General features: G+C 43.7%; 3 protein-coding genes across 3 annotated transcripts; 2 read left to right on the top strand and 1 right to left on the bottom strand.

Annotated features, from left to right (window-relative positions):
• Window positions 1-358: 358 nt before the first annotated feature.
• V865_006552 (uncharacterized protein) lies at window positions 359-3,642 on the bottom strand (the record flags this gene model as incomplete). Its single annotated transcript, XM_066230310.1, has 3 exons — window positions 359-1,377; window positions 1,439-3,428; window positions 3,493-3,642. 3 exons carry the CDS (start codon window positions 3,640-3,642, stop codon window positions 359-361), a joined length of 3,159 nt encoding a protein of 1,052 aa, XP_066086407.1.
• Window positions 3,643-6,083: 2,441 nt separating this feature from the next.
• V865_006553 (uncharacterized protein) lies at window positions 6,084-7,541 on the top strand (the record flags this gene model as incomplete). Its single annotated transcript, XM_066230311.1, has 4 exons — window positions 6,084-6,260; window positions 6,325-6,428; window positions 6,536-6,827; window positions 6,885-7,541. 4 exons carry the CDS (start codon window positions 6,084-6,086, stop codon window positions 7,539-7,541), a joined length of 1,230 nt encoding a protein of 409 aa, XP_066086408.1.
• A 524-nt stretch (window positions 7,542-8,065) lies between these two features.
• On the top strand, window positions 8,066-11,221 carry V865_006554 (tryptophan synthase, beta subunit; the record flags this gene model as incomplete). Its single annotated transcript, XM_066230312.1, has 13 exons — window positions 8,066-8,110; window positions 8,185-8,192; window positions 8,265-8,421; window positions 8,562-8,655; window positions 8,721-8,859; window positions 8,919-9,015; window positions 9,090-9,715; window positions 9,787-9,841; window positions 9,900-10,082; window positions 10,165-10,480; window positions 10,566-10,691; window positions 10,751-10,961; window positions 11,122-11,221. The coding sequence occupies 13 exons, from the start codon at window positions 8,066-8,068 to the stop codon at window positions 11,219-11,221; spliced, it is 2,157 nt and encodes a 718-aa protein (XP_066086409.1).
• Window positions 11,222-11,819: the final 598 nt, after the last annotated feature.

Genomic DNA, 11,819 nt, shown 5'->3' on the forward strand with positions numbered 1-11,819 from the left:
GCGTTTACTTGCTGGTAAGAGGAAATTCTGTACTCAGAATAATCTTTCTTATATATTTTAGGGAGGTTGGGTGGCAAACACACATACATCTACGAGTATGACGCAGGTTCCTGACCAGTCGGCCGAATATGAGTAATGAATGTTCCTCCACTTTTCGAGTCCATCGTTCGTTCACTGGATTCATTCATTCACCGATCGTTACCCAGATATGGAGACATGTCCATGTCCCAGTCAAATAATCAAGATGATAGTAAATAATGCATTCTTACAACTAAGAGCTTTTCATACAATCACAACCGACAAATAACCCAAAAAGATCTAATTTTTACTCTCTACTTTCTATTTTCTACATGAAATTTCAAATCTCAGGCATCTCCTCTTCCATCAAACTCTCCTCTCCCTCCATATCCATCCACATATCTGGACTTTGCGATCTTTTCTCCTCCTTCTGACACGAGCTCAACTTGATAGTCGATTTCCTACTTTCTATACCACCGTACCTCTCTGCCAAAACACTCATATCACTTGTAAGACTCAATGTAGATATTGATCCCCTGAGTGATCTCTCTTCCATATCAGACTCTGGTAATCCATCAAGTTGATCAATAAGTATCTCAGGTTCACCCCAGTCTTCCAACATATCCTCTCTAGTAGGTATCGGCATTTCCCTCTTCCCCTTCTTCCCTCTGGAAGTATCTCTAAAAGAAGTGAAGAATTCCTTTGTGGGCGATAAGTTATTGACGAATAATCCTCTGATAGGTGAATTTGGAGGGGAAGATAATCCCCAAGGAAAATTACCAATCTTGTTATTCTGAATTGAGGAGGTGGACGATGCATTGGAGTTGGTCCTAGTTAATAATCCAACCGTACTGGGAGTTAACATTTCGAGCGATAACGGTGTGATAGGTAAATGGGATTCGGTCGTTGACGCTGTAGTTGTGGTGGTAATAGTTGAAATTTCAGATAGTTGGGAATACCTGTTTACATTTTTATTCCTATTGTTCGAATTTGTCGATGTAGTTGAAGATGTTGATAATCTTTTAATCTGAGTTGGTGTAACGATGTCATGTTCCACTTGGATTGTCAATCCCTCAGATTTCCTTCTATTCTGCTTCTGAGGTGTAAGCGATTTACGTTCCCTTATATGTCGAACGGTTGAGATCCAATCTTCTTCCTCTGATTCACTTCCACTCCAACCTCTTCCCGATGTTAGACCCAGTCCACTTCGGAGGGAAGATAGGGTACTGATGCTATTTGGGCTGACTGAGCGGATTGACCCTGGTCGAGATATAGGTGAAGGTGAAGCAGAGAGAAGACGTGATTTAGGTGAGAGGATATGAGAGCTGAGAGCGACTTTGACAAGTGGAGAGGCGATGTCTATGCAAGATACATTGTCAGTCAGGTGGACGTCTAGCATGTAATGAGCTGAATGACTCACCTAGATCACTCTCCTCGGTCTCGGTGTCGTTCAAGTCATCTGCTCCGACGGATCTTCTTGCTCGTCTAGGTCGAGTGACTGTCCTTAGGATATCCTCAAGCTCAGGACTGGATGGACAAGTCTCAAGTATGGGAGCTACCGTGGATTGTGTGAGTTCAACGTCAACATGTGGGATATCAATTTGTAACACTGAAGGTAAAGTAGCAATGTCGGTGCTTGGAATTTCGACAAAAGGTGAATTGAGGGAGATCACCAACTGCTCGTTGACAACAGTTTGAAGCTCGGAAGGTTCAATGGCAGTAGGGACGGTAGTTTCTGTGTTTAGTGATATTTCGATAACTTTTTCTACCACCAGTGGTTCCACAACCTCTTGTTCAGCTCCAGTATCATCTTGAAGTGGTACGTTCTCTATTATCCTATCGGGTGGAATGGGGAAAGCCATGATAGCGCTAAAAGTTGATTCTGATCGAGTATGACCTTTGGTTGGCGTAATTGTCGCATCGCTCTGCCCGTTTTGATATTCTGTAAAATCCATTTCTTCTTGATGCGATGTTTCCGAAATCACCTCTTGCTTTTGTTCCTCTTCTATATTTGCGCCTAATTTTGATGCTAAATCAACTTGTTCCTGCTCCACCTCGGGTTGTAATAGTATCTCCTCTGCCAACTTGGTACCTCTCCTCGACACAGTCGACAAACTACCTGATACCCTTATAGGACCCGATCGAGGTGAAAGACCAAGTTCTGGATCTTCCCATCCACCTCTATTCATGTGCGGGATGTGTCCATCGATCGCTCCATTCAGCTTTCTTCGGGTAGGTAACAAACTTGAATAGGCCAGAGCGTTCGCTTTGGATGGAAGTTGAAATGATATCGATGTATTCGTTTCGGACGATCGTTCATTCTCAGAAGTTGATGATCTTAATGAAGAAGGGGTACTGGTATTACCATTTTCTACCATCGATGAGGAAGGTGCATAACTTGATTTTCTCGAAACCGCACCAGAGCTGATAATCCTAGCTTCTAACGAGAACTGACTCGATTGACTCGATTGTCCATCAATATTTACATTCTGTGATCCAATCGAATCTAGAGAAGATCTTTCCAAAGTATCTTTCAAAATAGAATTGACCGATGGTGAATCGACAGAATCAGAATAGATGGACTTTGTATCTTGATCTTTGATTTTACTGAGATTAGTCATATGATCTTGACTTGACCACACACTTGAGTTGGTAGATTCTAAGCTTAGCCTTGATAATCTCTTGGATACCTTCGGATAAGGTAAGATCTGAGGTTTGAATCCTAATTCGTCTCTCATCTCCAAGCCAAACTCATCCTCTAACTGATCAAGATTTAAATCCACTTCGAAGGTATTTGCTAAACTCTGTTTTCTAGATCCTATATCGATCTCCGAGGTGATGTCCAAGTCCGAACCAGGGCCAGAACCGAAAGACGATGTTGTCCAATTAAACGGATCGGAATTGATCGAAGATCGATTAGATGTCATTGAAGATCTCTTACCACCAAGCGAATTACTCCTACCAGGACTATTTACCGAAGGTCTACGATGTCCATTAAGTGAACTTGAAGCTTGCATGAGATCCTGACGTAAACCATCAATTGACGATTCCCTCCTTAGACCTTTCAACGAAGTAGATCGGGAGACGAGGGGTGTCTGATTGAGATTTGGGGTAAGTTGGATTTGTTGATCGGAGAATCGGACTCGGCTGCTTCGTCTTCTTACGCCGTTAGTGCTGGCAGTAGCGGGTGAAGGAATTTGAATGGGAGGACCAAAATCTGTATTCTGGGAGATGATTGGGGCAGGTGGAAGTGGTAGGGATGGGGCGGAGGAGGATGGAACGACGGGTTTCTGGGTGAATCGCGGTGAAGAAGTCGCAGGCGGCTGATATGATGATGGAGGTGGGAGAGTAGAAGATTTACGCAAGATTGATGAAGGTAGAGTGTGAGAGACAGAACGTGAAGATGAAGCCTGATAAATCCATCAAAGTCAGTGATCTCGTAGTTGGTTGAATACACAACGAAACTTCACTCACCACAGGTTCTTCAGCCTTAGCGTTTTTAACTCTCCTACTTTCTCTCTTGGCCATCTTGTATTTCGCCCTCTCTTCTTGTTCAGCTTCCAACAGCTCCATCTTAGCTATAAACATCCTCTCTCGAGGTGTCGTATATACTCCAGCAGACATGTTGAAGTGTTGCGTTTTATAGTGTACAGAGAAAGTTGTGGAAGAGGTTTCGAATCGTTCGACTCCCTTGTGGTTTGAAGTTCTCGATTCTGATATTTAATATATCTCTCTTAGTCCAGGTTACTATGTTCTCTTTCTTAGGTTGGTTAAATTTAATTGTACCTTGTCAACGAAGCAATGGTTGACTCTCGCTGACCGAGACAAAAACGGATAAAGATCGCTTGGACCTTGTATGCCGAATTTACTAGTTGAAGCTCACAGATCACTTCAAGTGAGATAGCGTCTCACAGATCTCCATCCAGTTGCGCTAAGATGAGATTGATCGATGATCTTGATTTCGGGCCAGGGAGAGAGGGAAGAAGGAGATTGAACTTTGAAGTTTAACGAGACTGTTGTCGGCTGATGGGACTGGGTGATGGTGATGAGGTGATTTCACCAATTAGTAAAATAACAAGAAATGTTTGACGAAATAGCGAATCCTTCAGATCTCTCTGTTGGGTAGTCTCGATATATTCGCTAGAATGAGGTAGAGTGAAGTGCTGAAGTGAAGATGTCGAGTATGCTGTATAGCCTAGCCATGCAACGATCAGCATATCAACATGATGACTACTACACCTTCCATGAATGGGATAGCGTGCACGTAGATAGTAGCGTTCATTCCTCTCTCTTCGTGTCTCGATGTGATTATCATGTTCCAGGGGAAAGGAAACAGTCCAGTAACCTGAAACATATCTCCATCTCCCATCAAGCTTGGGCGCACACGATGAAAAGGTACCATCATCCCATCCATTCTTCATTCCGCACGGATCATCCCGTCCCATCCAAACATACTCTACCTGAGCTTGGATCACTTTGATCCGCCCTCCGGCTCTTGCATCAGAGCAGAAAGTGGGTACTCACAGTGTTAGATTGATATCATCTTCTGATCCATATGGTAAAGTATCGGTTCTACTTTCTTACAATAGTTCCGAAATCCGATCAAGTGGATCTATAGTGCGAAGGTGAAACACGAAGAACAAGGGGTGGGAATGATACCGTCCAGCGGGTTATATCTAATGAGCTAAGTAATCGTCGGGACAGTTGAAAAGCAGACGATGATGGTAGCAAGATCAAATCAATTGATTCGCTCAGCAATGTATTTGAACTTATCAACAATTTTGCATTTGTACTGTATGGTAGTAACGATACTCCACATATTTTGAAGGAAATCATGATTAATACCCAAATCAGGTCCAATGGTATGCGGGAGTTTAGCCACATGCTTAAGCCCCTCTAGTCTATCGCTATTCACGAGGCGACGTTTCTCATCCTGTCTCTCTCCTATGAAGATCTCACTATGCGAGCATCCTCAGTACCAGATAATCAGTCGTATATTTTCTCTTTTGTTTGTTTTTGTTTTGGTTGTTGTTGTTGTCCGAACAGAGTAAAAAATCAAGATTGAAGAGTCGGATCGGGATGTGCCTGAAAGAACAAACAACTCAAACAAGGGGGCAAATCTCAGAGGTGGATTGGTGAGGATCAGGGTAGATAGCGTAATGGGTTACAGCACTCGCCGAATTAGGTAATCATCCATCAGCCCATTGAATGATCGTCACTCTCCCGCACGTGGCTGACAGATGTCTGTCTACTCCACGTGTTCGCCCAGTGCGCTCACATCTATGAAGGCATGAGCAGGGAAAGTAAGTCCTTGCAGAGTAGATCGATAGGACACCGGATTGTGCACTGCAGATAGCAATTTTGCAGATGCTCAAAATGTATGCCATAGATGGACGGGAAGACTCACCCATATCTGAAAGCTGTGAAGACAAGAAAGACGACGCTCATCTTGCATAGCACTCACGAGTACCGCTTACAACTGGAATTGTAACTTGCCTCCACTTTTCGACGCATTCCAATCTAATTTGCGTCCGAAAATCGATCTTTCGGTACACGTACTACTACCACAGTTGAATCAGCATTGCCTTTGTGTCTTCCGTTAAGATGAGTCGAATGACTAATGACTGATTCATTGAAACACCATATACACCTACGTCTTATCGCCTCTCGCTTCAACGTAACCACCTACATGCTCTTGTAACACGGGGCAGGATTCCGATCAAAGTGACTTTCACTGGCCAACAACAACAACCCATAACATCATAAGGGGAGGGTCCTTTGGGTAGCGATATATTCGAGGAGCTCGCTTATTCAGCTCATCCTTTCGGACGTAAACCTCGCTTACAAATATATCAAAGTGGATAAAAGAATACTACAAACGCTAGATCGATAGATAGTATTGTGGGGCCTGTTTACCTGGCATTCAAGCGAGGTGGGGAGGGGAAGATCAGTTGATTGCCAAGGGGGAAGATCATCAGAGTGCAGAGGATATAGGATACAACAGTATCACGGGTCAAGATATCTCATCTTCATCCTTCCCCATCGCATGGAGGAGTACCACCAAGATGTCAATACTACCACCGCCTTTCCCACCTGCTAAGAGGCAATCGCCCACAAATACTTCTACCCCTTCGAGCGGTACCGCTCCTTCCTCGGCTTCGGTACAGTATGACGATGCTCAGCTCAAAGAAGTATTCAAAGAGTTTGAGGATTACAAATTCACCGAAGATCCAATGTTCAATGTGAGTACTATAATGCTTTCATTTCAGAGTCTATGGTCGGCGATGTCTGACTACGATGTAATAGGCTGGGTTACCGACTGTATTCGACGCAATCAAAGGAAAGAAGATGTCACCTGGACTGATTGATAAGACAATAGCAGAAGCTCAGTGGTTCTATTTCACTACAAGGTTGGTACACAAGCTCATTAATGACCTCGCTTTCTTCTTTTTCTCCGATCACCATGTAATCACTTAGTTAACGGGGCACACACTGACTTTCGCTTCCTCCAACCTAGAATCAAGCACATTTCCATCCCATTCTCGACATACACCTCATACGTTCATCGACCTTCTCAAGCTCTGCCGAAACCATCTTCACCTCCTCCGGAAACCCAAAATGAGACTCAGGCTCGACCTCCAGGTACTTCATCGCTCTCAAGGATGGATCATCTAACAGAAGCGGTGAGAATGATGGAAACGAAGGGAACAGAAGGACAGACAGGTTTGACTTTTGATAAGTTGTGTGAATTGATTAAGGAAGGCAAAGCTGGGGAATTGCAGGGCAAAGACATACCTGATGAGTTGAACGTGAGCTATATCCTTTTCTTACTTGGAAAGGTGACTGACCTACTATGTTACACGTAGCCCTTACCACCTTCCACTTCCACCCTTCCGACTCGTCTCAAACCATGGCAAATGCCTGCGTCATCTAGCCCATCCTCTACCAACTTCCAACACTCGGCGCAATCCCCAATCAATACCTATCATGATACCAGCTATGATGTCAACAACTCGATTTTCGGCTCCGAGCCTTTATATGGAGCTACAACAGGATTCCCCATGTTACCTCAACCGACAGGGATCAACGCAGGAAATACACCCAATTCGGCTGTAAACGCATCATTCATGCATCTCCAAGGACCCACCATTGGCTTATCACCGCAAGTTGGTAGTTCGCTCTCACAAGGGATCGAGAGTAATTTCCCATCCGCTGGTGGTAATAATCAGAACATAGGATCGGACTCAGATCAAATCCAAAATCAAGTAAACGCTCAATACCTATCTCAACTCAATCGATCGAATCTACCTGAACACGTAGGAGGTACATCAGGATTCGAATATATCAATTGGGCAGCTCATGATGATTCTACCCCACTACCGAATCAACAACACTTTCAATCGATTAACGGTAATAACACGAATATGAATATGGATATGAATGCAGGATCTGTAGGGTACAATTATAATCCGATTGACGAGGATGAGAATATGGATGAACGGGATGTCAAGGTTGAAACCTGAATCGGATCCCAACAATTCTTGGTGAAATGAATCAGGCGTGCTCTCCAACCAGGAAAAATCCACCTAGATCAAACTTGTATAACAATCACTTAATGAAAAAAGATCAAAGTTGTAAATGTAGAAATCTACCTTACGTATCAAGCCGAGTTGCACATATCAAGTGATTTATATCAACATCGTTTTATAGCATGCACTGTTTTGACTTTTCATGCATACAATCTCCACCTTCTCTACAGCATCACGTCGGATGTAAATCGCATACAGTCCCAGTACGAGTAGTACGAGTATGATATGGAATGTATTTGTGTATGTGTGCTACCCCTTTAAGCGATGACTCGTGCACTCTTGCGTTTGGTGATGCCCGTCCATCGCCGGTCAATTGTCCGTGGGCTCGATCTCATCTACTCGAATGGAAAAAAGTCTGAAAGTCAACTATATCTTATCGATATACTCACTCACTCAGCTTGTATATCCCCTTCATACATCCCTTACTACCCATATCAGATATTACAAGCCGTTACAAGATGTCTGAGCATCTGAAAAGAGTATTCGCAGAGAAGAAAGAACAGGTCAGTCACCACATCTCATAACTGATATAGTACAGACTGTTTGATTGATATTGATATATGCGTTGATTAAATAGGACCAACCGTATGTCTACGAAGCTACTTGATAAGAAAGAGAAGACATAGCTGATCCATATCTGTCCTTTTTTCCCATCAGTGCATTCGTCACTTTCCTGACTGCAGGATTCCCAACTCGAGATGCCACCGTACCACTCATGATGGCTTTGGAAGCTGGAGGAGCGGATATAATTGAATTGGGTGTACCGTTCAGTGATCCCATTGCGGATGGACCGACCATCCAGAGAGCTAACACTGTGAGTGATGCCGCCGATTGCCGTATTGCAGAGTAGTAGACAGTTAGATGAATGGTCTCGCGTAACATCGGTAGAACACCTAGGGTTTATCTCTATCCAGAGTGTGTTAGCTGACTGATATATTGTTGTATGTATGATAGATCGCGATCGAAAACAATGTTCACTACTCTGATTGTTTGGAATACGTTAGACAAGCTAGGAAATTAGGATTAAAGGTTCCCGTTATTTTCATGGGTATGTGCGATTCTAATGCAAAGAAACTTACTGTAACGTGTGTACTGAAACTTTAGACAATCTAGGCTACTACAACCCCCTTATTGCTTACGGTGAAGAATTAGCTGTGAAAGATGCAAGAGAAGCAGGTGCGAATGGTTACATCATTGTGGATCTCCCACCGGAGGAAGCTATCAAGTTCAGGAATATATGTCAAGAACACAGGTGAGCTGCTCGATTGTTCATGTTTATCTGATCAGCAGCTGATGGTCCGTTTTCACTAGCATGTCATACGTTCCCCTTATTGCTCCTTCCACGAGTATCGACCGAGTGAAATTCTTGACTTCTATCGCCGATTCTTTCATCTACGTCGTCTCCAAGGTATGGCGTATATTCCGTATATCCCGTATGAGCCTGTAAAATTGTTATAGCTGACTGTTTGATAACCTATGTAGATGGGTGTTACAGGTTCTTCAGCCGGAGTAGCCATTTCAGCCTCCCTCCCCGAATTGGTAGCCAGGATCAGAGCATTCACACCCGTACCATTAGCGGTAGGATTCGGAGTAGACAATCGAACGCATTTCGAATTCGTTACTTCTGCTGGATCAGATGCCGTGGTAGTCGGTTCAAAAATCATCAAATTGGTATTGGATAATCCCGATATTCAAAAAGCCAGTAAAGAAGTCGAATACTTCTGTAGGGAAATCACACTACATGGTCAAAATCCTCCACCTTTAGGTAGGAAGAACGGTATCGTCCAAAATGGCAATGCCAATGGGGAAGGAGAAACAAAGGTGGAACCTGTGTTACCTATACCTGAAGGAGAAGTTGCCAAACCTGAATTACAAGTTGACCAACCTGGGAAATTACCTTCTCGATTTGGTCTTTTCGGTGGTGCCTACGTACCGGAATCGTTGGTTGATTGTTTGAGTGAATTGGAAGCTGCTCATGCGGAAGCTATAAAAGATCCTAAATTCTGGAAAGAATTTGAAGATATGTTTGGATATATTAATAGACCATCGCAGTTGTATTACGCTGAGAGGTTGACCGAGGAGATGGGAGGTGCTAAAATTTGGTTAAAGTGCGTTACAAACATCAATTGAGCTTATGTTTCAATGACGGTGTGTAGGCTGATCATTCATTGTTGAATAGACGAGAAGATTTGAATCATACTGGATCGCACAAGATCAACAATGCTGTCGGTCAGGTATGTTAATTTCCATCATTACTGACATAACACAGTAGTTGATTCTCTTATCGTACAGATCCTTCTCGCGAAAAGATTGGGTAAAACTCGAATTATCGCTGAGACGGGTGCGGGTCAACATGGTGTGGCTACTGCTACTGTCTGCGCCAAATTCGGTTTGCAATGTGACATTTACATGGGAGCAGAGGATGTGAGGAGACAGGAGTTGAACGTGTTTAGAATCAAGATGTTGGGTGGTAATGTGAGTCAACTCCCTTTCTGAGCGGATTTGTCAATTGTATGTTTTCCTTGGTCGTTGCTGATATCCATGCGCGAATCTATAGGTTATCCCCGTCACGGCCGGATCACAAACACTGAAAGATGCCGTCAACGAAGCTATGAGAGAATGGGTCACTCGACTTGAAGATACCCATTACCTCATTGGTTCAGCTATCGGTCCTCATCCTTTCCCCACCATCGTGAGAGACTTCCAGAGAGTGATTGGCAGAGAGATCAAGTCGCAAATGCAAGAGCAAGCTGGTAAATTGCCTGATGCCGTGGTAGCTTGTGTTGGAGGTGGATCGAACGCTATTGGTACTTTCTACGATTTCATTGGGGATGAAAGCGTTAGATTGGTTGGTGTTGAAGCTGGTGGTCATGGTGAGTAAATCCACCTTCATAGAGCTTTTTATTTTCATTGGAACGACGTGAATAAGGTGACTGACCGTTTAACTTGCGACGATAGGTGTGGATACCGACTTACACTCTGCTACCCTCACCAAGGGAGTAATCGGTGTAGTCCACGGTGCTTCGTCGTATATTATTCAAAGTAAAGAAGGTCAATTGGTACCTACACATAGTATCAGTGCTGGTGAGTTATACACTTGCTTTTGCAAAATATGGGATGGATGACTGATGTTGAGCTGTTAGGTCTCGATTACAACTCTGTTGGACCCGAACATTCCCACTTGAAATATACCGGTCGAGCTGAATATATTGTCGCCGATGATACTCAAGCTTTGAAAGCTTTCAAGATGGTGACTCAACTCGAAGGGATCATCCCTGCCTTGGAATCTAGTCACGGTCTTTGGGGTGGTATGCAGCTGGCTAAAACGTTACCAAAAGACAAGGATGTTGTCATGTGAGTACGAGACGCTTTACTTTCCCGCCTTCATCAGCTTCTTCGTCCCACTCTCACATCCTCTCCTTCGCCCCCTCCTCCCCGTATCGTCATCGCTTCTTCTCGCTGTTCTCCTCTCTCCTTCTTGACATGATCACTTGCTGATGTACTGTTCTCATAGCTGTCTAAGTGGTAATGGTGCTAAGGATGTAGCAGAAGTGTTATTGACCTTGAAGGATAAGAAATGGGCTGACAAGTTAGATTGGCACGTTGCTCAATAGACTCATATAGTATGGATGGTTCAAGGGATAGATATGGGAATGTATATATTATATGGTAGTGTTCATGCATGCTCTGTGACTAGGTTGCTGTGATTGTTGATGCGTTGATGGTCGCTTGTGCATACGCCGTGTTTGGTATGATGTTCGCTTGTGTACGCACAGATCCCCGTGTGGGCATGGCCGAGTATCAAAGCGACATTTGGGTACTATGTAGCAATCGACCATTGTCCACCATCATCATCACATCCATAGTCACTCCTGTTCAACGAATCAACAAGCAAGATATAACAAGCAAGCAACAATAGTCCATCACTCTCGGAAACTTTGAAGTGTATTCTATAAATATACCCGTACTCGGCAAGTAGGCACGGAATCAACATTCACTCGATATTCATCGTAGTACTAGGTTCACTTTGGTTCTTTCAGACTAGTGTACAACACGACATTCCTGTTTGCTCGATTCACCCAACCTAAATAGACCAGCCTTGTCTACCTTATACATCATCATACATTCCTCGCCGTTGCTTGTGGTACAACGCAGTCCATATCCTAGTTAATCTTCTGCAAAGGGAACGAGGACCGAGGATCGAAACGCAAA

This window comes from Kwoniella europaea, chromosome 2, assembly GCF_036810445.1.
Source record: "Kwoniella europaea PYCC6329 chromosome 2, complete sequence".
Taxonomy (NCBI): Eukaryota; Fungi; Basidiomycota; class Tremellomycetes; order Tremellales; family Cryptococcaceae; genus Kwoniella; species Kwoniella europaea.